Source organism: Poecilia latipinna, unplaced genomic scaffold (assembly GCF_001443285.1).
Source record: "Poecilia latipinna isolate Pla-1442-1.1 unplaced genomic scaffold, P_latipinna-1.0 Scaffold462, whole genome shotgun sequence".
NCBI classification, from domain to species: Eukaryota; Metazoa; Chordata; class Actinopteri; order Cyprinodontiformes; family Poeciliidae; genus Poecilia; species Poecilia latipinna.
This window is the reverse complement of record NW_015113078.1, coordinates 345,777-369,725: the sequence shown is the minus strand read 5'-3', so window position 1 is coordinate 369,725 and position 23,949 is coordinate 345,777. Positions and strand designations below refer to the sequence as shown.

General features: G+C 42.9%; 2 protein-coding genes across 3 annotated transcripts; one reads left to right on the top strand and one right to left on the bottom strand.

Annotated features, from left to right (window-relative positions):
- The first annotated feature begins 320 nt into the window (after positions 1-320).
- Positions 321-16,462, top strand: abcg1 (ATP-binding cassette, sub-family G (WHITE), member 1). 2 transcript variants are annotated; one of them, XM_015039121.1, is made up of 16 exons: positions 321-426; positions 1,490-1,757; positions 9,032-9,149; positions 9,250-9,382; positions 9,725-9,775; positions 9,852-9,997; positions 10,210-10,333; positions 11,007-11,121; positions 12,051-12,187; positions 12,267-12,368; positions 13,182-13,350; positions 13,463-13,563; positions 13,935-14,093; positions 14,173-14,291; positions 14,844-15,459; positions 15,936-16,462. In XM_015039121.1, the coding sequence occupies exons 1-15, from the start codon at positions 364-366 to the stop codon at positions 15,070-15,072; spliced, it is 2,034 nt and encodes a 677-aa protein (XP_014894607.1). In that variant the 5' UTR covers positions 321-363; the 3' UTR covers positions 15,073-15,459; positions 15,936-16,462. The 2 variants fall into 2 exon arrangements, with proteins under 2 accessions (XP_014894607.1, XP_014894606.1); XM_015039120.1 differs by lacking the exon at positions 15,936-16,462 and having other exon boundaries at positions 13,182-13,563; positions 13,935-14,291; positions 14,844-15,050.
- Positions 16,463-22,346: 5,884 nt separating this feature from the next.
- Positions 22,347-23,708, bottom strand: LOC106951522 (olfactory receptor 10A3-like). The gene has a single exon (XM_015039126.1). The coding sequence runs from the start codon at positions 23,333-23,335 to the stop codon at positions 22,382-22,384; it is 954 nt and encodes a 317-aa protein (XP_014894612.1). The 5' UTR covers positions 23,336-23,708; the 3' UTR covers positions 22,347-22,381.
- Between the last annotated feature and the right edge of the window lie 241 nt (positions 23,709-23,949).

Genomic DNA, 23,949 nt, shown 5'->3' with positions numbered 1-23,949 from the left:
CCAGTCTTCCACCCGGGAGACCCGGGTATATATATACATATATATATAATTTTATTTTATTATTTTATCTGATGATTGTGCATTAGCCCCTGATGCTAATGCTGCTCTGGGCAGCTACCCACATCAAAAATCACCATTGGTTTCAACATTGAAATTAAATTAGCTTCCACCTCTTAGGACAGATATTCATATTCATCCTAAACAATAATCAGTAATCTGTATTTTGCACATGGGCCTGTATGAATGGGCGTGGCCTAAAGCTATGGGCGGGGCTATAGCTCAGGGGGCGGAGACTTTTCCCAGCGCCGGGCAGAGGGGAGTTTCCTCAGAGGCAGAGCTTCACAGAGCTGCAGTCTGTCTGCCATGGCCTGTCTGATGGCCGCCTGGTCTGTGCACAATCCCACTGTGACCAACTCCATCATCATGGTGAGTGCCACACACACACACACACACACCTACACACACACACACAAGGATGAACCCGACTTTGAGAGTTTCTGTCTCATATTGACAGTTTAGTTGTTCAGTTCCTCAGACAGACAGAAACAAATATGAGACAGAATCTGATTTTGTTTTTTCTTATTAATATTATTTTAGAAATGCAAATAATTTCTAATAATCAGAATATAAAGCAGTCAGACTGAACAGAGTTTGAATCGTTGCTTCAGTGGTGGACAGAAGGTTCCTCTGGCAGACTGAGTGGCTCAGTGGCTCATGAACAGGGAGACCCACCAGAGGACAGGTGTCCACTGTCCACCGCCTGAACACTGCAACAGAAAAAAACACAAATTAAGACTTTAACCTGAACTGAAACATCAGCAGGTGTGGTAGTGGCTTTTGAGTCGTTAAATCTGGTTTTAGATTAACTCCCAAGTCTCTGATTTATCTGTTTTGTGCTTTTTCTAAATGTTTCTGGCGACATTCTCATAGTGTGCAACATAAAGCTGATCACTAGAGGCAGTGTTAAGGAAATGCGTTTAAAGCTCCCATAAGTGCAGAAGTGCCAGTTTGCATAATTCCTCTTTTTTAGTCTTGATCTTTGTAGAACTTCTCCACAGTGCGCCCCCTACTGCAGTCTTCCAGCAACAGCAGGGATTGATCACAAAGAGAAGAAGCTAAAGTTAATTTTTGGCTTTAAAAAAATCTTTTCCTCTATGTGCTGATTGTTTTCTCCAGGTGTATGTGATGTTTAGTGTTGTGCTGATTCAGGGCAGCAATCGGCTCAGTCTGTCCAGCAGTAACCTCCAGGACAGATTAGAGCCTCAAAGCGTCCCACACAAACAGGAGCCTGCTAATCTGAGTGCTCACTGCTCTTCTCCAGCAGACGCACTAACACGTCCTCATGAAGTCTGCACCAACCTCACTTTACGTCTTCCATCCACAACTGGAAGAATCATGTTTAAACAGTTGAAAGAAAACCTCTGAATTTCTTTTTAAAATGGCGGCACAGAACAAACTGAGCTTGAAAGAAACATCTTCTTGCCTGCAGAACACCAACGGGCCCCCCGACCTGATGCTGGACCCCCGGACGGTGTGCGTCTGTTTGGAAGAGGGGATGAACAAGCATCCGGGGGGAACCCAGCAGACACCGCTGCTGCAGAAACACCAGAAGAAGCTGGACGGACCCCTGAAGAAGGTGGACAACACCCTGACGGAGGCCCAGAGGTTCTCCTCGTTACCACGGAGACCAGCCGTCAACATAGAGTTCAAAGATGTCTCTTACTCGATCAGAGAGGGACCCTGGTGGAGGAAAAAAGGTAGGAATCAAACCTGGCAGAGACGGAAACGCATAACTTTACTGTCAGGATTTACTGATGTTGTCAAGTCTCACTGCAGACGGTGGCGACTGTCTGGTTTGGTTCTGGTCAAGTTGGGAGTGACTCCATTGGCGGTCCATTCCTCGCTGTGGTTGGCACGCCAATGATGTCATTTTGTGTGTATACCGTTGGGTGGCCAGTTTCTCTCGGTATATTTGCTCATTGCCTCGTCCAGTTGACGCCGTCAGGACTTTTCCACCACAACCGATAAAAAGGTTTGGACCTCAAAGTTTGACCATGTATTTATCGTCAACTGCTGTGGTCTCATGGTTGGTTCAGATGTTGTTGTTCCAGTCAACTAATGGAGTCTGCTGCCAATCAAACTAGCTTGGCCCGACTGGTACCACCTCTGGGTGGTTCCTACAAACAGGGAGGAACTGCGCAGCATCTGCAAATGGAGATGAATCTGGCTAGGCCTGATTGAGGAAGAACCAGTTAATGCCACGTCCATGAAGAAGAGACTTTAGGGAGTCAGTAGAACCGTTCCAGTGGCCCAAAGTCAGAGGAGTTGGTGGAGTTGTTTGGAGATGAGAGTTGATTACTGATAGTTTGTACCACCGTGGAGGAACCTCAGCAGCCTGGACTGAGATTGTCTTTATAGGCACAGTGGTACCAGACAACATTCCTCTGAGGAGATCAGCGATCCAGAAGAACCAGCTGCCGCTAAATCAGCAGCTGTTTGACAGAACTTCCCCTGGTGAGCTGCATGGGGGGTTCAGGTAGCCAGTGGAGTGGAACCAACAGGTTCTGGATAATCTGAGGCGGTTTGGTTCACAGCAGAGTCTTTGATGGCAAAAGTATGGTAACAACTGATCAGAGTGGAAATTAAGACCACCAATCCATCTACTGGTGAAGGTGGTGTTGCTTCATTAGTCTGTACTGAGCGTGAAGGGATAAAACTCCTCCACTGGAAGGTGTTCAGAAGAAATCCTTACCAGGCGCCCAAATATGATTACAAACGGCCACATTTCTACTCCAAACCATGAACCCCAGGATCTTTAAGCTCTGGGTCAAAGGTCAAACTGACTCAGTGACTCTTGAACTGACCCCATATGAAGAGATCATGGTTACTTTGTCTGGACTGAGGTGGGACGATGATGATGACCTCATGGTTTGACCTTCACCTACATTGGACCGTGTTGACCCCCAGCTGTTGACCCCCAGCTGTTGACCCCCACCTGGTGACCCCCACCTGTTGACCCCCAGCTGAGATAGGTGCGCTTAGCGGCCCGTGGATTGGCAGGTTTAGGCCTTGGCGGTTCGGGTTAGACGGGGCACTAACAGCTAACAGCTACATTTAAGTGTATTTAGTCCGACAGAGAAAAAAAATGCAGGATTTCATTTTTCACCATGTTATTCATGCATTCATAAATGTCAGAGTTGCAAACTAAATATTTAACTCACAAGCTAAATATTTAGCTTTGAAATTGAATAATTTGTTAGGAAGCTAAATGTTTATTTGAAAACTAAATATTTAGTTAAAACTAAATTTTTAAATCTGACTTAAATGTTTAGCTTTCAAACTAAAATAGTTAGTTTACAAGCTAAATATTTAGTTGGATGTCAAAGTCAAGGTTATAAATCGTTTCAAATCTCCTTCCTGCTTCATGTTTTGTTTTCTGTGTTTTTTCAAAGTGTGTTTCCATTTAGCTCATTTATTTTGGTAATTTTATTTATAGCTGAATGGAAATGGAGCTTCATGACGTTCGGTCACTGAGCTGACTCAGATTTATTTATGAGCTGATGCTCAGTGAGCCCAGCATGGAGAGGATGAAGATGATCTGTGTGCTTCATCTCCACCCGGACCAGGCTGGAGTTCCCTCCATCAGAGGGTCAGCCATGTTGCTCAGGTCACTGCCGTCACCTCGCTCGGTTAAACCGCGTGGGACAGGACAGAACCAACCCGAGGCTTTCAGCCAGGACCTACCTGGAGCATCTTAATGTTGGAGTCTGAAGTGACCCGACAGCATCCAGACGCCTCGCTGTGCTTCAACCAGATCAGAATGCATCATGGGAGCCTGCAGACACAGTGAGAAGAATTAGATCAAACAAGAGCTGCAGATTGAAGCCGTTCAGTTCGTGTTGCCAATCACAATAATCAATAAATCAATTCATCACGTGACAGATTAAAACAAGCTCAATAATTTATATTAGCATGGTTTATCATTTTTCCCTCTTTCTACCAAGAACTGGATGAAAAGTCTTCAGCCTGTTTTGGTCCCGTCTTTAGTTTACAGAGTCTTCATACATTTCATTTGTTTTATTTATTTTGGATATTTAAAACAGTTCCAGTTCATTAGAATTTAAAGCTTATTGATTTTTAAGCATAATTATGCTATTATCATTATTTTGTATAGTATAAATATTATAATTATATTATATCTCAAAACAACAATATTGTCATTAATCACAATAACTTTTGGGACAATTTATCATCCAGTAGATCTTGTTCATAGAAGCAGCTTTCAGTTTCTATGCACCACAAATCTGGAACAAACTTCCAGAAAACTACAATTTTTCATTGGTCACAGGCCCGTCACTGAATGAACACAGCCGGCCGCCTCGGTCGGACCGGCCGGACGGTTTGGATCGGTTTGGACCGGCCGGACGGTTCGGATCGGTTCGGACCGGCCGGACGGTTCGGACCGGCCGGACGGTTCGTTACAGCGCAGGCGACTTCCAGTCGTTCAGAGTCCAAAAGCAGCTGGGTTGATTTTCAAGGAACTCTGAGTTTTGGCTGTTTTGTAGTTTTCTGGAAGTCTGTTCCAGATTTGTGGTGCATAGAAGCTGAAAGCTGCTTCTATGCACCACAAAGTGTGAGAGTTGATCACAGTTCAGAGAAATTTATACAGAAAAACCTTAAAGCATTTCAACCATTATTGTGTTTTGGGGGGTTTTATGGACAGACCAACAGAAAGTTTCCTGAGTCTGGCTCTGGTTCTGCTGGAAAACTCTTCCTGTTGAACGGGAGTTGTTCTTTCCACTGTCGCCCTGTGCTTGTTTAGAGGAGGAAAGCTGTAAATCAGACAGTTCTTCAGGTAAATAACCTGACAGCATTAGAAGCAGGAACAAACGGGGATCAGTCTGTGTGATTGGATTGAATTATTTTTGATCTGATTACCTGGACCGGTCGCCACACAGAACCGTCTTACTGGAATCTGCTCCACCTCGCAGATCCACAGCAGCCGTGATCAGATTATGTTCAGTTTTTTTATGTAAATTAAATGAATTGATCTGATTGGATGATTTTAGACTGTTGATCTGTGGTCCAACAACAAACTACAACCAGTGGCGCAAAAAGTGGGTGCAAATGGGCGCCGTGCCTGAAGAGGCGCCAAAACCAGGGTGGGAAAATTATTCCTAATCTGCATTTTCAGGGAATAATCAGAGACGGGTGGATTTCTGATCTGTTCCAGAGTCACAGCTGAGCTCAGAAAGCACGGAGAACCAGCAGGAGACGAAGACGCCACCAGCAGCGGTTTGTTATTGTCCCGGTCCCACTCTGTTGGTGTGTTCCTGCTGGATTAACAGGCTGTAATCTGTTAATCTCACTCAGCATCTCCTGCTGGAAATAGCTGCAGGTCAGATTAAGAAGCTCTGCCACACACAGCTGAGAGGAATTTCTCTGTGATGAAGGAAAACAACAATCTGATGAGTCTGCAGAGAACCAGAAACCGCTAACGCTGAGTTGATCCAACTGTCAGATTATAATCTGAGTGTGCTTTATTAAGTCTTCTGATTATTAACAACCTCAGCATCAGAAGAAGAAGACTCTTTCTGAGCAGCGGTGACTGTAAAACCCAGAATGTGAACAGAAACGTTGGGATTGTGTTTCAGCTTTTCAGAGCAGAACAAAGCAGCGCAGAGAGTCTGGATCTGAGCAGCGATACGCCGCTTCACCCGCCTGGAAACCCGCCTGGAAACCCGCCTGGAAACCCGCCTGGAAACCCGCCTGGAAACCTGCCTGGAAACCCGCCTGCACGGCTTCCAGCCACATTTCAAACGCCGATGCTTTCACCGATCCAGGATGATTGCAAAACTTTAAACAGAGATTTTTACAGGAATCACTGCAGTTTGTTACTTGGTTTAAAGGGCAGAATTATGTGTTTTCCAGCCACAAAGTGCAACTTCATAGCACAACCGAGTAACTATATCACCTCAAAATTCTGTATATATCAAATATAACTTAAGAGAAATATTGAAATTGGGCCTGTCTCTTTAAAAACTCCTGCTCTTTCTGAAGCTCCACCTCCAGGAAGTCCTCCCAACATGGCTCCTCTATTAACCCTTTAACAACGTTTTTACCAGCAATGCTAAGATCAGCAGTTCCACCAAGTGTTTTCTAATAATGTGCTGTTTGCTAATTGCTCCTGGCTAGTCTGTAGGAGCTAAGTGGGGGAGGAGCTGTGCCTCAGAGGCGGTGCTAAGTCCACCCACTGGACATCTGTCCTAATTGAACTGGAATATAGATGTTTAAGTTCTTACAGGTTGAAGTGGTTAAATATTGAAGTTAAAGAGAAACAGAGACTCTCGATGTCGAGACGGCAACCAGGCAGCTGAATAACTCTGTTCATGTACATTAACAGAGTAAATGAATTGTAAGTCAAAGCACTTTGACCTGCTATGGCAACAAGTCAAACTTAAAAACAAACGTATGAATAAAACATCCTGTTAAAGTGAAAGTCACTTCTGAGCTACAGACTCCATCATTACATTTTATTAAACTCTGTAAACTTTAAAGTTTAAAGTAAATAGAAGGTCAAATCTGACGTTCTGAATAGTGACGCCATTTTTTAGTAAAAAATTATAAATAATTTTAGGACTTTTTAAGTCAAAGCGCTTCATACAACATTCACCCAAACAGCTGCTCTGGTCAGGCTGACAGCTGCAGTGACCACAGCAAAGCCCACCGAGTCTCTGATCGTCACGGTTTCTCCCCCAGTGTCTTCATGTTGCTCCTTTCTGGTCTCGCTCTGATCCGGTCTGCCGGTTCTTCTTGTCCGGTCTCCGTCTTCTTGGTCTTACTCTTGTACTAGCTTTGCTTCTTTCTCTTGTCCAATCGGACCAGCTGAATCTCCTGGATGACCCCTGATTTGACCTCTGGTCTGACAGGCTGAGCTGCTCACCGATGATGTTTGAACTGAACAGTTTTCTGGTTTATACATTCAGTTGAGTGGTGAAGGTCTTCTGCAGGTTTTCCTGACAGGTTTCATGTAAATGTTTTTGGATTATCTAATTACCTCACCTGTTGACCTGTTACCACGGCAACCAAACCCTGCTGAGATGCAGAGCAGCTTCGGTTTCTTCGCGTGTAGAACAGGGATCTGTGAGTGAAGCATCTTTAGAGGAGGAATCTGAGAAAGTTGAGTTGTTTCTCACACCCTGACAGAAACATTTATCAGAGTTTTAAGGTTTTTCTAAAAGTTGAATCTCTGAGCTGCGTTCAGCAGCAGGAAACTCGTCTCACTGCGAATCCCTAGCTGCTGCCGGTTTTGTTCTGCGACTCTGGAATAAAGGTCGGCACAGATCGTATTTCTCTGGAAGCAGCGGTTAAAGCTCTTTGTTTCTGCTGCAGGTGAACCCTCCTGGTTTCAGTGGGAACATTCCTCACCTGCTCAGGTGTGAATAAAGCTGAAACAGGTTGTTCCTCTGGTTCGATCTGTACGTCCCAAACTTTTCATGGCTTCTCTCTCATCTGCTCACATCTTCCTCAGACTGACTCAGGTCTTGAACTGTTGTTTTTTCTAGAGTTTAGAACCTGATGAGACCTGAACCGGATCGGTTCTGCCCCAAACGGCACACATTCAAAATTAAAATAGTAAAATAAACAAATCGGTCGCTACCCAATAGCTTAGTACAAATCATTCAGCCAAGCGATTTAAATTCAAATGAAGGATTTATTGAGAGTATCAGACGAAGACAAAGGTTGAGCGGCAAAACCCTTTCCTCTGCCCACATGCCCCAGAATGCTTTGCGGTTCTGGATGGAAGTTTAGTGAAATTATCAACATTCTATCAAATGTATTTCTATTGATCACGACTCTGTCCTAATAGATATCGTCGTTGTTTTATTGTCCTACTAGGAACAGCGCCTTACACAGGGTGCATTCACACCGGTTCCGTTTACTCTGCTTTAATCAAACTCCAGTCCATTTGCCTAGAAACTCTGGTTTGCTTGGGGAAGTGTGAATTTGTAAACGAACCGATCCAGTGACCTCTGACCTCTGGTCCTCCAGACCTCAGTCTGGGTTCGGTCAAAGTGAACTCTGGTTCGGTTTGAATGTGAACGCCAAGTGGACCACAGACCGCTCCAAAAGCAGGAAGTGGACTACAGCACAGGGCATTCTGGGTAAATACAACCAAAGCTAACATGTTAGCCTAGCGCTAGCAGGAGAAATGTCTTGTGGTCTTTAGCCAAAGACTAAAGAGAAATCCTCCAACAGCTAAAATCTGACGCCTCCATCTTGTTTCCATCTGGTGAAGAAGGAAGTTGCTCTCAGTGGTTCAGAGGTTTTTGTGTCGTTTCCTTCAATGGTTCTGGGTGCAGCGCCCCCACAGGCAAACAGCCAATCAGAGGATGGTTGGATAACAAGAACAGGCAGGAGTAGAGAGGGAAGTACTCTGTAGTACCACCACAGTACAGGGTGTAGTACTCTCTGTTTTATGGGTTTTGTACCAGTTGTAGCGTGGTGTACAGGTTCTGGTGCTGCTGCAGAGGTTACTGTCGGCCAGCGGAGATTTAATCCCGTTCTCAGATTAAACATGATAATCCCATTAAGGAGTGTTTCGACTCCATCAGCAGATAAACTGCAGAGGTTACTGAAGATCATCTGCATTGTTGTTCTATTCAGGTTCTAGATTAATGGGATGGATGGATGGATGGATGGATGGATGGATGGATGGATGGATGGATGGATGGATGGATGGATGGATGGATGGATGGACTGATTGATTGTACGGGTTCTGAAATGAACTTTTCTGTTTATTTTTGTGCGTTTTGACCTTTAACCCCTCCAGTTGTCTGGTTTGGTTCAGAAGCAGATCTTCTCCTCTCGTCTGATGAACCCTCCAGCCAATCAGAGCTCGGCTGGTGGAGTGGAACCGCTGAGCCCAGTCAGAGAGGAAGCGGTGTGAAACCGGAGCCGGCCTGCAGGACAAAGAGCCGCTCTGGGTGCTGCTGGGAACCGGCAGACTCATTGTTCCGCCTCGTTTCAGGTTACAAAACTCTGCTCAAAGCCATCTCTGGGAAATTCACCAGCGGGGACCTGGTGGCCATCATGGGGCCCTCAGGAGCCGGGAAGTCCACGCTCATGAATATCCTGGCAGGATACAGGTGAGCGGGAGGCTCTTCATGCACACGCCCTGTGGCGGTCCGAGTTTTCCCGAAGCGTTTCAGACGGACACAGCCCAGACTCACCGAGTCCTTCCAACAGGGAGACGGGGATGAAGGGTGAGATCCTGATCAACGGTCAACCCAGAGACCTGCGCTCTTTCCGGAAGGTTTCCTGCTACATCATGCAGGACGACATGCTGCTGCCGCACCTCACCGTGCAGGAGGCCATGATGGTAGGAGCAACCACAGCCACAGCTTCCCAGAGTCAAAATAATACAAATTATTCCTGTATTTCTTTTTTTATTGTTTTCTATTTGGAACAGGCATTAAATTGTTTTTTAGAAAAAGTTGACAAAAACACAACTTTTTATGATTTATTTACGGTTAATTTAATATTTTTACTAATATTGACTAATGGTGAAAAAGCTAAAACCATCCAGTTGATCTGAAATTCAACCAAACAAAAGAACATTACCGGCCTCAGTGATGAAGCCGGTACAGTCTCCGTCCCTCTCTGCTGAGCTGAAACGGGTTTCCAGTTCAGGTCTGGAGGTGAAATCTGTGTGTTTCTGCAGGTTTCAGCCAACCTGAAGCTGCAGGAGAAGGTGGAGGCTCGGAGGGAGATGGTGGGTTTCAGCTTCAAACAGCTTCACTGCTCCAACTCTGCCTCTGAATCTGAGCAGCAGGTCTGCTTCTGTTCAGGTCCAGGAGATCCTGACAGCTCTGGGTCTACTAGACTGTGCTAAAACCAGAACCTCCCACCTGTCTGGAGGCCAGAGGAAGAGGCTGGCCATCGCCCTGGAGCTTGTCAACAATCCTCCGGTGATGTTCTTTGACGAACCCACCAGGTGAGCTGAAGGTTCCACAGATGGATTAACCAGTTCTCTTCAATTTATTTTGAATTTCCAGTTTTTATGGTTGGTTAAATTATTAGTGAGTGTCCATCTGGTTCTGTTGATTTCTTTGAGCAGAAGCTTGAACTGTTTGGATCATGAGGAACTTCAGATTGTCTTTTTTGAGAAAACACTGACTTTCGTTCCCGTGTCTGTTTGCGTTCCAGTGGTTTGGACAGTTCGTCTTGTTTCCAAGTCGTCTCTCTTCTCAAAGCTCTGGCTCGAGGAGGACGGACGGTCATCTGCACCATCCACCAACCCAGCGCCAAACTCTTTGAGCTGTTTGACAAGGCAAGATGAGGAGGACAAATTCACTGACTCAATACACCATTTAGATGCAGACACTAAGACCCAACACTTCCCAGAGACCAACATTTCCCTAAGACCCAACACTTCCCAGAGACCAACATTTCCCTAAAAGCTAACACTTTCCTCAGACCTAACACCAGCCTAAGTTGCAACACCACTTTCAGACTCAGCAGCACTCTAATACCAACACCAGAGAAAGCAGGGGGAAAAATGTTAGAATTACGTTTAAATTAGGATTTAGAGAAGGAGAACAAAGAGGTTAGCCTGGAGCCAGATGCTGTTCTGTAACGCCGATATAAGGTTTGGTCCACTAGGTGGTGCCACTAACTTCCTTCTTTTGCTTTATTGAAAAAATTAGTCAATTTTTGAAACTTTGCATCAAAGGACCAATAAACTCTCAGAGTCTTTTGCACATAAATAAAACACATTTCATCCATCCATCCATTTTCTAACACCCTTGTCTCTAGTGGGGCTGGGAGGGGTGCTGGTGCCTATCTCCAGTGAGTGAACATTTCGGGCGAGAGGCGGGGACACCCTGGACAGGGCACTAGTCTGTCACAAAAACACATTTCATTGAGTGTCTAAATATTGTTTATGAACTGATTTGCTGTGGGTAGAGGTTCTGACCTGCCTGGACTCTGTCTGTGTGTTGCAGCTCTATGTGCTGAGTCAGGGTCAGTGCATCTACAGGGGGAAGGTGTCCAGTCTGGTTCCATACCTGCAGGAACTCGGACTGAACTGTCCGACCTACCACAACCCGGCTGACTTCAGTGAGAACACCAACAGTCACAGCATGAATCCCTTTCCAAGACCCATTTACTGTATAGACAGCAGAAAGAGAATCTCAGTTTGGACCTGAGGAGAAGGAATCAGAACAGTTCTGGCCTACTGCCCGATGCTTGACAACTTTGTTTACCTTGGAGGCAATGTGTTGTTCACCTCAGATAAACTTTTTGGCAGGTATTAGAAAGCAGACCTTGATGTTCTTCTAACCTTAAAAATTTTGTCCTTGAATATTGAGGTGCCTGTGTGGAAGACATCTTGCCTATTACTGGTGCTGAGGTCTGATAGCTAAACAACCGAGTACAAAAACTCTAGTTGACGAGATCTACCACGGTTTTCTGAAGGTAGAACCGTAAATATTGTCTTGGTTGACTTGTGTGAGTTTTGCATAGAGGTTAGACTTTGGCCTGGCAGACTGGGATGATCTTACTGGCTTTATCTTTGGTGGGATCTCCATTCTCAACCCTCTGCTCCTACAGCAGCTGCCTGGCTTCCAGTATCCTGAGATACTTAACATGTCTGGGGAATTCAACACAGAGTAACTGCTTCTCCTCACTAAAGGAAGTCAGTTCAGATGTTTCTACTAAAGGTTCCCTAACTAGTAGCTGTTTTTGGAAATGTCCTACAAGTCAGAGGCTTTGGGAAAGGATAGACTGGAGAATGCAGAGGCAGGTTTGATCATCTCTGATTAGAAAATTCTGAGCTGATTTTAAACCAAAATCACTCCAAATGCTTTCTGCAGCAAGATAGTCATTGGCTAACTATAGCTACTCCATGTAGCCAGTGGTGGGCACACCTCTGCTAATTACTGCTTTAGCATTTTGGCTAACTTAGAAAACATTTAGGCCTCTTAGCTTCCCCTAAAATTACTTTTTCCAGATAAATTAAAACATTAACTTACTTGTCTTCTCTGTAGTCATGGAGGTGGCGTCCGGGGAGTACGGGGACCAGATGGTGAGACTGGTGAAGGCGGTTCAGGACAGGAAGTCTGAGGAAGAGCATCAGACGGAGCTGAACGGAGACGCCAACCTGCATCCGCTCCTCTGGCAGGAGGTAGAAACCAAAGGAGAGGAATAATCAGGCGGTGGAATAAGATCAGATTCTGTCGGCTGAATGTTTCTGCTCCTGACAGGAGAGCTCTTCGTCTGAAGGTTGCCACAGCTTCTCAGCCAGCTGCAAGACTCAGTTCTGCATCCTGTTCAGGCGGACGTTCCTCAGCATCCTCCGCGACTCGGTGGGGAAACTTCTCACCGATTCAGATTTTATGATGGTCTGACTTTCACTTAAATTAGCATTTAGGGAACAAACAGGTTACCTGGTTCCACACCAGAGGTTCCTCCTTCTGAATATAAAACAAAAACCTGAGTTTTCATTTTTCCTTTAACAGAAATTAATGTTTATAAGAGCAGTATCATGCAAGATCAACTTTTCTTTTAGTTTTCCATCATGTCATAATGTTTTTCCCTCAACAAAGATAAACCTGGAGTGCTGTCTTGATTTTTTCTTGCATGTTTGAGAAAACCTTTAATCTCCGCAGCTCCTCCCCCTCTCAGCTCCTTCAGACTAGCCAGCAGCAATTAGCAAACAGCTGCTGGAACTGCTGAGCTCATTACAGGAGCTACTGCTCAGTGAAATGCTGGGAAAACATTGGTGAAGGGTTAATAGAGGAGCCATGTTGGGAGGCGGAGCTTCAGGAAGAGCAGGAGCTTCTTAAAGAGACAGAGACCCAAGTTCAGGGCGTGAAATCAGGAAGTAAAACTTCTTCTAAGTCATGTTTGATATATATGTAACAGCCAGTTATTATGCTATAAAATGGTGAACATAATGCTGCCCCTTTGACCTTTCAATGTTTGATGATAATCCAGGATAAATGTCCCAACATCAGTGGAAAATTATAGAAAAGGTTGCAGGTTTATTTTTATACATCCATAAATTAACACGTTCAAAAGCATCTGGACTCAGCAGCAGCTGCTTCACATTTCATGTTATGTAGATTATCAGTTTATGACCGGCTGATTGTGCCTGGTGTCTGTGATTGGCTGAGCAGGTGCTGACCCACCTCAGGATCTCCTCTCACATCGGGATTGGAGTTCTGATCGGCCTCCTGTACCTGGGCATTGGCAACGAAGCCAAGAAGGTTCTGAGCAACTCGGGCTTCCTCTTCTTCTCCATGCTGTTCCTCATGTTCGCTGCTCTCATGCCCACAGTGCTCACCTGTGAGTCGCCGGGTCCAAACTGCAGAAGAAGAACCAGAGAAACCTGGTTCCTCCAGCAGGAACCAGGAGCAGCAGGTTCTTATCCTCCATGTTTCTGTCTTCTCATGCTCAGTTCCTCTGGAGTTGGGCGTTTTCCTGAGGGAACACCTGAACTACTGGTACAGTTTGAAGGCGTACTACCTGGCGAAGACCATGGCCGACCTCCCCTTCCAGGTAACTCACAGCCGCAGACGGTCATCTAGGTGTTTCACAACCTGACCTGAAAAACCAACAGAAACGCTTTTTCTTCCAATCCCATTTGCTTTGAAATAATTTAACCCAGTGTTTCTACAAATTTGGTGTCACTGAGCTCTGTTGTGTTCGTGCCGCAAACATTTTAAAGATCTTAATGAAACGCTTCCAGAGGTCAGTAAGATCTTTAAAGTGAAAGAGCTACAAACAAAAACTTTTGCTGCACAAACGTTTGACACCAATTTCGTTAGATTTGAAGGTCAGGGGGGGCAGCTTCACTCAGGTCATGTAGAGATAGTCTGGATACTTTAGGTAGCTGAACGTCCTGAATAAAGGGGTGGTCTTCCTGGCAGGTGGTCTTCCCGGTGGTCTACTGCAGCATCGTTTACTGGATGACGGCTCAGCCTCCGGACGCCGGCCGGTTCTTCCTCTTCCTGTCTCTGGGGGTCCTTACGTCTCTGGTGGCTCAGAGTCTGGGTCTGCTGATCGGCGCCGCCTCCACCTCCCTGCAGGTCTCTTCTCCGCCCTCCTGACTGCGCCGTTTGGTCCGTTTCCATGGAGACCGCGCTCAGGTGTGCTTGTTTACTGCAGGTGGCGACGTTTGTGGGACCCGTCACGGCGATCCCGGTCCTGTTGTTCTCTGGGTTCTTCGTCAGCTTTGACACCATCCCCTGGTACCTGCAGTGGATGTCCTACATCTCCTACGTCAGGTGGGGGCGCTGTTGACAAGAAGACAAAAATAACTTTTTGTCAATATTTCATGTTTCAGGATTCAACACCAAAAAACACCAACAGTTCCCACACGAAGAACAGAACATTCAGGATGTTACAGTTTTATGTTTTTAGGCTTGAATTTTATTTTATGAGTATTAAGTGATCACTGTGGTAGATTAGCTAACGCTGCTACTAGCTAAGCTAACACTGTTGCGGTAGATTAGCTAATTTAAACACCTGCTCTACTGATGGTCTGCCAGAGTTGGTGTTTAGGTTGCCTTTTTTTCATTTCTTATTTTTAACTGAACTAAAACACTGAACTCCACAGCACATCCATATGTTACAGTTGTCAAAGTCAAGCTAGCATAGCTGACCTACTTCCATCTCCCTCATTGTTTTTCTTAAAACTTTTTCCTGACCTTGTTATCTGGTTGTCGTAATGTTGACAATTAGTAGTAAAGCATTGTGTTCCTTTTTCTTTTATATATCAGATTTAAGGCGTTATGCTAAAACCAAAGCTAATCATCGTCAGTGCTGCTGTGTTTCAGGTACGGCTTTGAGGGTGCCATCTTGTCCATCTACGGAATGGACCGACCGGATCTTCACTGCGACGAAGACAACGCTTGTCACTTCCAGAAGTCCGAGGCCATCCTGAAGGAGCTGGACATGCTGGACGCCAAACTCTACCTGGACTTCATCGTCCTCGCCATCTTCTTCTTCTCTCTGCGGGTCATCGCCTACTTCGTCCTGCGCTACAAGATCAGCTCTGAGAGGTAGACCGGAACCAGAAACAGGAGGGGACTGGACCCGACCTGTTGGCCTGCATTTGGACTCCGCTGAGGAGACGCTGGTCCGGTTTGGGTTCTGCAGGGACCGGAGCGGGTCTCCTGGTTTCTGAAGGTGTTACTGTGCCACAGCCTGGACTTTTCAGAATAAAAGCCTCTCTGAACTGAGACTGTGATCTGGAGAGTTTCTCTGAGATGTTAGTGAATTATGGGTAAGTCTGTGACCAGGGACGTGTGGACTCGCGCTGTCTCAGAAATAAACGTGTCTCACGTCCAGAGTCTTCCATCTTTTTTCTCCATGAAGTTTTGCTCTGCTGGGTGTGGAGTTTGCTGAGAATCAGCATCTTTTCACTGGTTTGGGTTGAAATTTGTCCTCAATGTGTGCAGATCAGGTCAGGAGAACGGAGTCTCAGTCAGTAGTGTCCGAAATCACCAGGCTGGACACACTCAGGGACCACAATCTGTTTGTGGTGTTTTCAGTTAAAATGCAAAAATAATTTCATCGTAAATTCTTATTTTTACCTGCTCAGCAACAAATTATCATTTATTTTAATGAAAACGTCTAAAAAGGTGTCTCAGACTCGAACAGTTTCCTAACTTGTTTTAATTTATTCAACTAAAATGAGAAGTTTGTTCCACAGTGGTTAACTGGATTTAGCCTATTCTAATTACAGGATGTGATTTAGTCCGCTGGACATTTGTGGCCTACTTACTGACATTAATATGAAAACACAACTAAAAGCACCTGATTTGTACCGACATTTTGTTTTGCAAGATTTTAATTTTGTTATTAAAAATCTCAAATAAAAAAGTCTCCATCTGCATCAGCTGCATTTAAACCTTTCCTAAACTGAGTCAAGGCGCCACACAAATCTACTGAAGGGGCTGCAAATACCTGTTCAGATCTTTAATAACTCCATGTATCCATGGCTGCTTGTTAAATCCAGATTAAAGGTTAATAAATATATTTTTAGGATATAAAATACAGCTATAGCTTTTGTAAAGATTTAATTTAAATTCTTCTGAATCATCATCGTGACGCCAAACCTATTTGGAATGAATCAAGCTAAGCTGCAGTATGTTCCTTTGACCAGCAGGTGGAGATGTTTGCCTTCAGAAGATAAAACTGACATGATGGGTGATTTTCCGCCCCCTGGTGGCTGACCGCCGTCAGCGCATGTCCGTGTATGTTAATCAATGGAAGCTCATCAGTTAATCTGTTATTCTCTTCTATCCCCTCACTTTCTGCTCCATGCTTTAGTTTTTACATTTTCCTCCTTCGAACAAGTTCTAAATTACGTTCCTGTAAATAACAATTATATATCCGATAATTTGATTAAAACTGAATATGTACATATCATATAAATACATTTTCTTCTCAGTATAGTTTAACGGCCCAATTTTATTAATTCCTATATAAATAAAATGTTTGAATCTACTTAAAATTTTAATCAATCATATATGGAATAGTTTTGAGAACAAAGAGATTAAATAAATGTATGATGTTCTGCAGCACATGACCATTAGGAAAACATATATACGAGATGTTAGTAAAGGTTTTAATTATAAAACAAACAAAAAAAAAATAGAAAAGGTTAGATAAGAGCTGAGCTGGGATGGTTGGGATTTAATTACCTTAATCAGCTTTAAGGTTTTCAGCTTTTTTTTTTGTTTTATTTTTTTCCCCCACAAATTAAGCTTTTCATCAAAATTTGTTTTAAAAGTTGTAAGAGAAATATTTAATAGAGAAATATTACCACTGGAGTTCAGCAGTTTATTTCTTAGTTAGCTTTAAGCACTTGGAGCTTTAGCTAAGTTTAACAGTAGTCTGTCTCCCTTCGTCCCTTCATTAAAAATCGTAACAGATGAGATTTATTCCTAATTCAGCCGTCATCTATCAGCCAATCAGAGGAGACATTGGCATTAGAGCAACAAGCCCCGCCTACTTTGGAGCAGCTAAGTATGCAGCGTTAAGGGGAAGCTGTAGTCGGCCATTTCACAAGCGATGGAATCAACACACTTAAACTACGTGATGAAAACAAACATCATCCTCCAACCACTTCCTGTTGTCTTTGTCGTTTCTGCCAGTAGTAACATCCGGCTGTTGATCATGTGACTTGTGATTCGAGAAAACTGCAAAATGAATCTGCAAAACTGCAGATTTATTTTGGAGTTTTGCAAAATAAATCTGCTTTGATACGGCTGAAAAACACAAACACCTCATTCCAATTCAAAAACGTTATTAAAAAATTTGTTTTTCTGAAATTGCAGTGTTTCAATCAAGCAAATTTATTTTCGTAATTTCAATTTATGTAATTTTATGGTTAATAGAAATGAAGATAGTGTTAATCACACCTGAGAGTTTTTCAGTCAGAAGAGAACAGTTGAAACTATTTCCAGATTACGGTATTTAAAAAAGTCAGATTCAGCATCGAAAGCAGAAACTTGTTTGGAGAAGTTGCATCATTCCAGCCGGATGTCTTGATCCAGAGGAAGAGTCAAACTGGTCCTGTAATTCCCTCTGAAGCAGACAGAGCAACAACACGCAGCGCAGGTCCGTCTGTCCTCCGGAGATTCAGGACATTAACGACGTCCCCGCAGACTCGCAGGGAAAACAACAAACTTTGTTTACAGACGCAGTGATAATTAGATTTAAAACTTTCAGCCAAACTAAAAACAAATGAAGTTATGTGAAGTTTTTCTTTTGATTGTTCCTGTTACTGCTAGCTTAAAGTGTTCCTGCAGGACTTTCTGTTTTTATTATAGATTAGTTTTATTTACTTTTGACTTTTTCACTAATTCAGTTTTACTCAGTTTTTACAGAGAATTTGATCATTTTTATTAGTTATTAGCTAAATGTTGCTCAGAGGAGCGCAACTACATATTATTCAGGTGGAGGCGAAAACATAAATCGGCGTCGTCCCCCCGAAGACACGTGAAAGGTAAAACTCGCTACTTTTACATTTACATGTGGCGCGGTGAAACGAAGGCATCATCGGCGCGCCGCCCCCTCCACACGGGGTTTTGACGGCCCCTCTGGTGAAGCGCCCCTATGCGTTACATACCCACATTTTGCGCAACTGGTTGCTCAGTTTTAGTTTAGTTTTTATTAGTTATAGTCACAGTTTGAGTTTTTCCATCATTAGGTGCAGAATTCAAAAAGGTCAAAATATTATTGTGATTATATTTACATCGATTGGGATGAATACTCAACAGAAGAAACCATTTTCAGAAACTGTAATTAATTATCACTAACAACAAACAAACTGCAGTTTTCTCTTGTGCTGTCGCTGTTTTGAGGACAATCAAAAATCTTTTGTCCGTAATTTGCTGACAGTTTACGTAAAAATATGCAACACCAAATTAAATTATAATTTCAGCATGTTTTAGTTTTATAAACTCACAAAATAGGACCAGTTAGTTATATTTTTTATCACACTACCAACCACTCTTTTTCCTTCCACTTAACTTTCTCTGACTTTGCCATACATTTTTACTCTCTACAAGTTGTAGTTAGCAAAATTACAGGAAGTAAAGGCTTAAATATTTCACTCTACGAAAGCCTGACTTTCAGGGTTAAGGCAAAGTCAAACTTTTGCGACTGACCAGCAGATGGCGGTAAATCTGTCATGTTCTTGGCTGATTGCGTCAGTGGGAGGAAACTGAAGGGGTTAAAAGCTGCAGCGTTCCGGTCTGATTACATGCGAGAGGAGAGGTTAAACAGGACGGATAAAACTTACTTTATCATACTTTGTTTTAGCATATTTAAAATTTACAGGAATAATTTGCTTTCTCTAAAATGCATTTTCGTGTGTTGTAATTGCTGAAATTCAGCATAGGTGTCGAAGTGAGACAGGAATTTTTAATTAAGTCCAACCAAGTGTTTTCAGGCTGTAAAACCTTCCATAAACCAGCTGAAACATGATGATGATGATGATGATGATGATGATGAACTCCACGCATGTTTCGTATTTCACCCTGGCTGCTTACTTTGACACCAGGCTGGTGAGGCAGCTGCTCTTCCTGGTCCTCCTGGTCCTGTATGTCCTGATTATCGGCTCTGATTATCGGGGGGAGACGACGACACTTTTGGATAGATTTTTACCCAGAATGCAAATGGAAAAAACCGTGAGTGAAACGGTGACTGACGAGTATATATTCCATTGAGGGAAAGTAAGTTTCACATTTGCTCAAAAGCCCCCTGGTGGTTGAAGAAAAATCCACATATAAACCGGAAAATACAATATATGAAAAAAAACACTGAATGCTCTCTGGTATGAGCAGGCGGGCCGGATCCGGCATTGTTCAGGGGGCCGGACCAAATGACGTGGCGGGCCGGATCCGGCCCGCGGGCCGTAGTTTGGGGACCCCTGCTCTACACCTACCTGCGGATCCTCACGGTGTGTTTCTCTGCATGCGGTCAGACGCGGCAGAAAGCGGTCAGCACGTGCGCGCCTCACCTGGCCTCGCTCGTGAACTTCTGCACCGGATGTGTGTTTGAGGTGATTCAGAGCAGGCTCAGCATGCGCGGCGTCCCTCCGGTGTTTCAGATCCTCCTGTCTCTCTACTTCCTGGCGTGTCCGCCGCTCTTTAACCCGGCCGTCTACGGGCTCAACGTGTCCAGAATACGCGGCCTCTGCAGGAGCCTGTTCCTGAAAACTCCGCAAAGTTTCTGAAAAATCCTGAACAAGTTTCTCTGGTTCATAAAGACAGCTGAGGTTTTCTGATGACCCCAAAGTCTAACGTCCTGTAAACTCAAAGGTTTGTAAAAGATAAACTCCACAGTAGACCGGTGGTTAAGAGCAGAGCTGGATACTAACTAGTTACTCAGTTACATTTGCCTGAGTAATTTAATTCTGAAGTACTTCTACGCTTACCTGAGTGAAATTTCTTGATTTTCTACCCACTGAATGAAAAAAACTTTATTTTAACCAGGAATCCACTCACACCTGTAGTTTCTGTTAAAGTTTTATCAGTTTTTTATTGAAACAAACTGATTTGGAAATATTTTCTTTGCCTGATTTTATTTTAATATTTTGTTTTTAACTTTTAAGAATTGTTGTAGTTTTTGTCTTTTAAAAAATCCATGTAACTGTAAATTTTGATCCCTCTGATGATGTAATTTTTAAATATTAAATGATTGGTAATTTGATCAGCTACTCAGTACTTTTCACCAAATTGTTACTCAAGTCATTTTTTGCTACTTTTTACTTTTACTTGAGTAAAAACATGAAGTAGAGAAACTCTTACTTTAATAATAGCAGTTAAAGTCATTTTTGTTATTTAATATTGATGCAATAAAATATATTTTTTAAAATTCTTACTTGTCAAAATATAAACAGAAAATATTTATATTCAGAGATATATAATCATAATTCCAGCTTATGGAAGATTATTGTTTTAATGCATCAAATCATTCAAGTTTTTTTAAATTATTTTCTTATTTCTGTGATTTGTGACAAAGTTTTTCTCTTGTCGCTTTAAAAAGAAAAGTTTGATGCATTTTTAGTTTCCAAACTTGTAAAGTCTGCAGTAGACAAACTCACAGCTGTTCTGTCTTAATGATTTCACACCAACATTTATTCAAAAATAAAAAACACTTTGACCTTTAGGTTGTTTCAACTTTTCATGGCTTAATTATTATCGTCTCATGGATTTCACCAGTTGTCTCACTGCTGCTGATTATTTTCACCTGTACAGCTGCTTTGTTAATTATTGTCATTTTGATTGATTTTATTTTATTAATAAACTGTAAGTTGACTCTCCAAAATAAAATGAAACATAAATGATTCAGTTTTGCCCTTAAGAGATATTTTTACCGTTACTGATGCTGCATGTCTTAAATAAAAATTAAAACAATTCAACTCTTATTGCATTCATTTTATTTTTCAGTTCAGTTGAATATATTAGCAATAGTCTTATAATACAATTTAATAGTTATTGAAATTTTAGTTTTACTTCCCTCAAGTTCTTTCAGCTTTAATTTTCTTGGCTTACATGGAAAAAAAGCTGGAAACTTTATCTTCAATTCAGCTAAAATGTGCTTTAAAAATAAAATATAGTTGTGTTTTATGTATTAATAATCAGGGAACAAATGGGAGATTTTTACTTTCATTACTCATAAAATAAAACCTTTTCTGCAATATTTTGCAGAAAAGGTGCCGATTACTTTGATCTGTGTGGTTTAGCATGAAGACAATGACTGAACTTAAATGTTTTAATCTAAGTTTAATCTGTTTTTCAATCATTATTATAATTAACTAAAATATTATTTTCCCTGCTTTTACCAAACTGTTTTTCTCTTCAAACTAGCGTAGGACGGATGATGTTCCTGACAGGAAGAAGCATTTATTTCTGAGTTTTTATGGAAATATTTATGAGCCGCTGACCCAGAGACAACAGCAGGAAGTGGAATGAAACCTTATTTCAGCTGCTATAAAATCTTTATGACTTCATGACAGAAACAGCAGAAAAACACAAAACCAGGCCAATAAAATGGATTTAAACTCCGAGTTTATCACAACTGACAGACGGTAAAAGCAGCTTTAGTTTATAAAACACTTGTTCAAAGAATCCATCCCCTCTGCAAAAAGCACAAAATATTACAAAGTACTTCAGTTTCCAGAGCAAAAGTCTTAGTTCACCTGAAACAAGAGAAAAGTAACTTTAAAATAACTTTTCATCTGCATATAGGAGCTTGTTTTGTCAATAATTTCTTAAAGTTGACATTTTAAAAAGTACTAGATCCACTGGCAGATTATGTCATTTTTATGGGGAAACATCTTGATGTGAAATAATCTAACAGTGGAACCAATCATTTTAAAATATGAATGAATTATTGACCTAAAAGAAGCTCCTGCTGAAAAGTTACTTTAAGTTAGTTTTCTCTTATTCCCATTTGCACAATACACATAATTTACTGTTTTTCTACCAAAAACTGGATGATGAAAGTCTTCAGTCTGATGCTTCTGTCTCAGCTTACAGGTTTGTTAAAGGACCGTTTTTACAGAGACTTTGATACTTTTTGTTTGTTGTTTTGTTTATTTATTTTGGGTATTTTTAATATTTTTTACTTCCAGTGTTACATGTTCATTGGAATTTAAAGTTAATTATCTTTGAGAATCCAATTAGCATCTTATTACTTGAAAATGGTTTTAAAGCAACAATATTATCATTTATTGCAATAACTTGTGGGGCAATTTATCGTCCAGCTAAATCTGTAATCCTGACAGATCAAATTTCAATCTAATGTCAGGATTATGAAAACATTTGGGCTGGAAACCAGAAACATTTGGTAAGGTTTAGTGTTTCTGCAGTTCAGGAAGCTCAGCTCGTCCCAGAACCAGCCGTTTGCTGAAGCTGCGGATCTTTGACAGGTTGAGTCCGTACAGCAGAGGGTTGAGGAGCGGCTGGCAGGTCAGGAAGTAGAGAGATAAAACAACCCGCAGCGCCTCAGGAACCCCGCTCACCTCCACCCTGCTCTGAAACAGGTCAAAGAAACATCCGAAGGAGAAGTTAATGAGCGAGGCCAGGTGAGGCGCGCAGGTGCTCAGTGCCTTCTGCTGGGTCTGCTTGGATCCAGAGAAACACACTTTCAGGATCTCAGCATATGAATAAAGGATTAAGACGATAATCCCCAGGATTATGGTGAACATGTAAACTATTCCGCCAACGTTGCTGGCTGTGGTGTCGGCGCAGGCCAGCTTAACGATGGAGTGGTTGTGACAGTAGATTTTATGGATGACGCTTCCGCAGAGCTGCAGAGAGACGGTCATTAATATTCCTGCTACAGATTCAAGGAGAGGGAAGAGCCAGGTGAGCGCGACCAGCCTGGCGATCCGGGACGGCGTCATCAGGGCGTGGTATTGCAGGGGGCGGCAGATGGCCAGGTATCTGTCGTACGACATGATGGCCAGGTTGCAGAACTCGATGTGAGCGTAGGTGTAAACACAGTAGATCTGCAGGAAGCAGAGCGGAGCAGGAATGATGTGAACATCAGAGAGGATCTGGACCAGCAGGAAGGGGAACAAACCCAAACTGCCGTACAGTTCGTTCACAAACAGGCTGCAGAGGAACAGGAACATGGGTTCATGTAAGCTCCGGTTCACACAGATCACCACGATCAGCAGGACGTTGGAGCTGATAATCAGGACATACAGGACCAGAACAACAGTGAAATACAAATATTTCAGAACATCAGAGTGAAAGTAGGCAGTTAGTGTGAAAAACAAAACCTCTGTGGAGTTAATCATCATCCTGCTTAACGGTAAATCAGCCAGAAAACATGATCAGTGTTTCACATTTCACTCCTGCAGAAAGAGTCAAATCGTCCATGTGGAGGAGGAGCTGCACAACAGAACCAGACTGCTCTGTCTCCACAGCGCCACGCAGTCTGACGCTCTACTTATAGCTGCAGATCTTCAGAGAAACCGCCCAGCTGACCTCAGACCAGTCAGCATTATCACTGTCTCACCTGGTCCAGCCCAACTCCAGCTGCTCTTCACCTGAACGTCTGCATCTGGCCCTGAAATGTTCCCGAAACTCACATAAAGGCACAAAATCACTGCTAAAAGGAGATTTCTTTGCTTGTGGGAACCTCTGTTTTCTAAGTCAAGTTAAATTTATTTGTTTGGCACAATTCAGCAACAAAATAAAAACCAAATACAGGAACCAATTCTAAAACAGGCTTTGTAGTCCAGGTCCTGCTTTTGGAGCGGTCTCTGGTCCGCCTGGCGTTGCTTCAAGAATTCACTTCAACCGAACCCAGACCGAGGATTGGAGCCTCAATTAGCGTTCACACCTCACCAACCGGACCGGAGTTTATAGGCAAACGGACTGGAGTTAGATGAAACTGGACTACAGATGGATT

Excerpts from the sequence above, each read along its gene's own strand:
- abcg1 (XM_015039120.1), top strand. The coding sequence starts at position 364 with ATGGCCTGTCTGATGGCCGCCTGGTCTGTGCACAATCCCACTGTGACC. Across the intron at positions 9,998-10,209 it reads TTCTTTGACGAACCCACCAG|TGGTTTGGACAGTTCGTCTT; the intron begins GTGAGCTGAAGG and ends TTTGCGTTCCAG. Across the intron at positions 12,188-12,266 it reads ATCCGCTCCTCTGGCAGGAG|GAGAGCTCTTCGTCTGAAGG; the intron begins GTAGAAACCAAA and ends TGCTCCTGACAG.
- LOC106951522 (XM_015039126.1), bottom strand. The coding sequence starts at position 23,335 with ATGATGATTAACTCCACAGAGGTTTTGTTTTTCACACTAACTGCCTAC.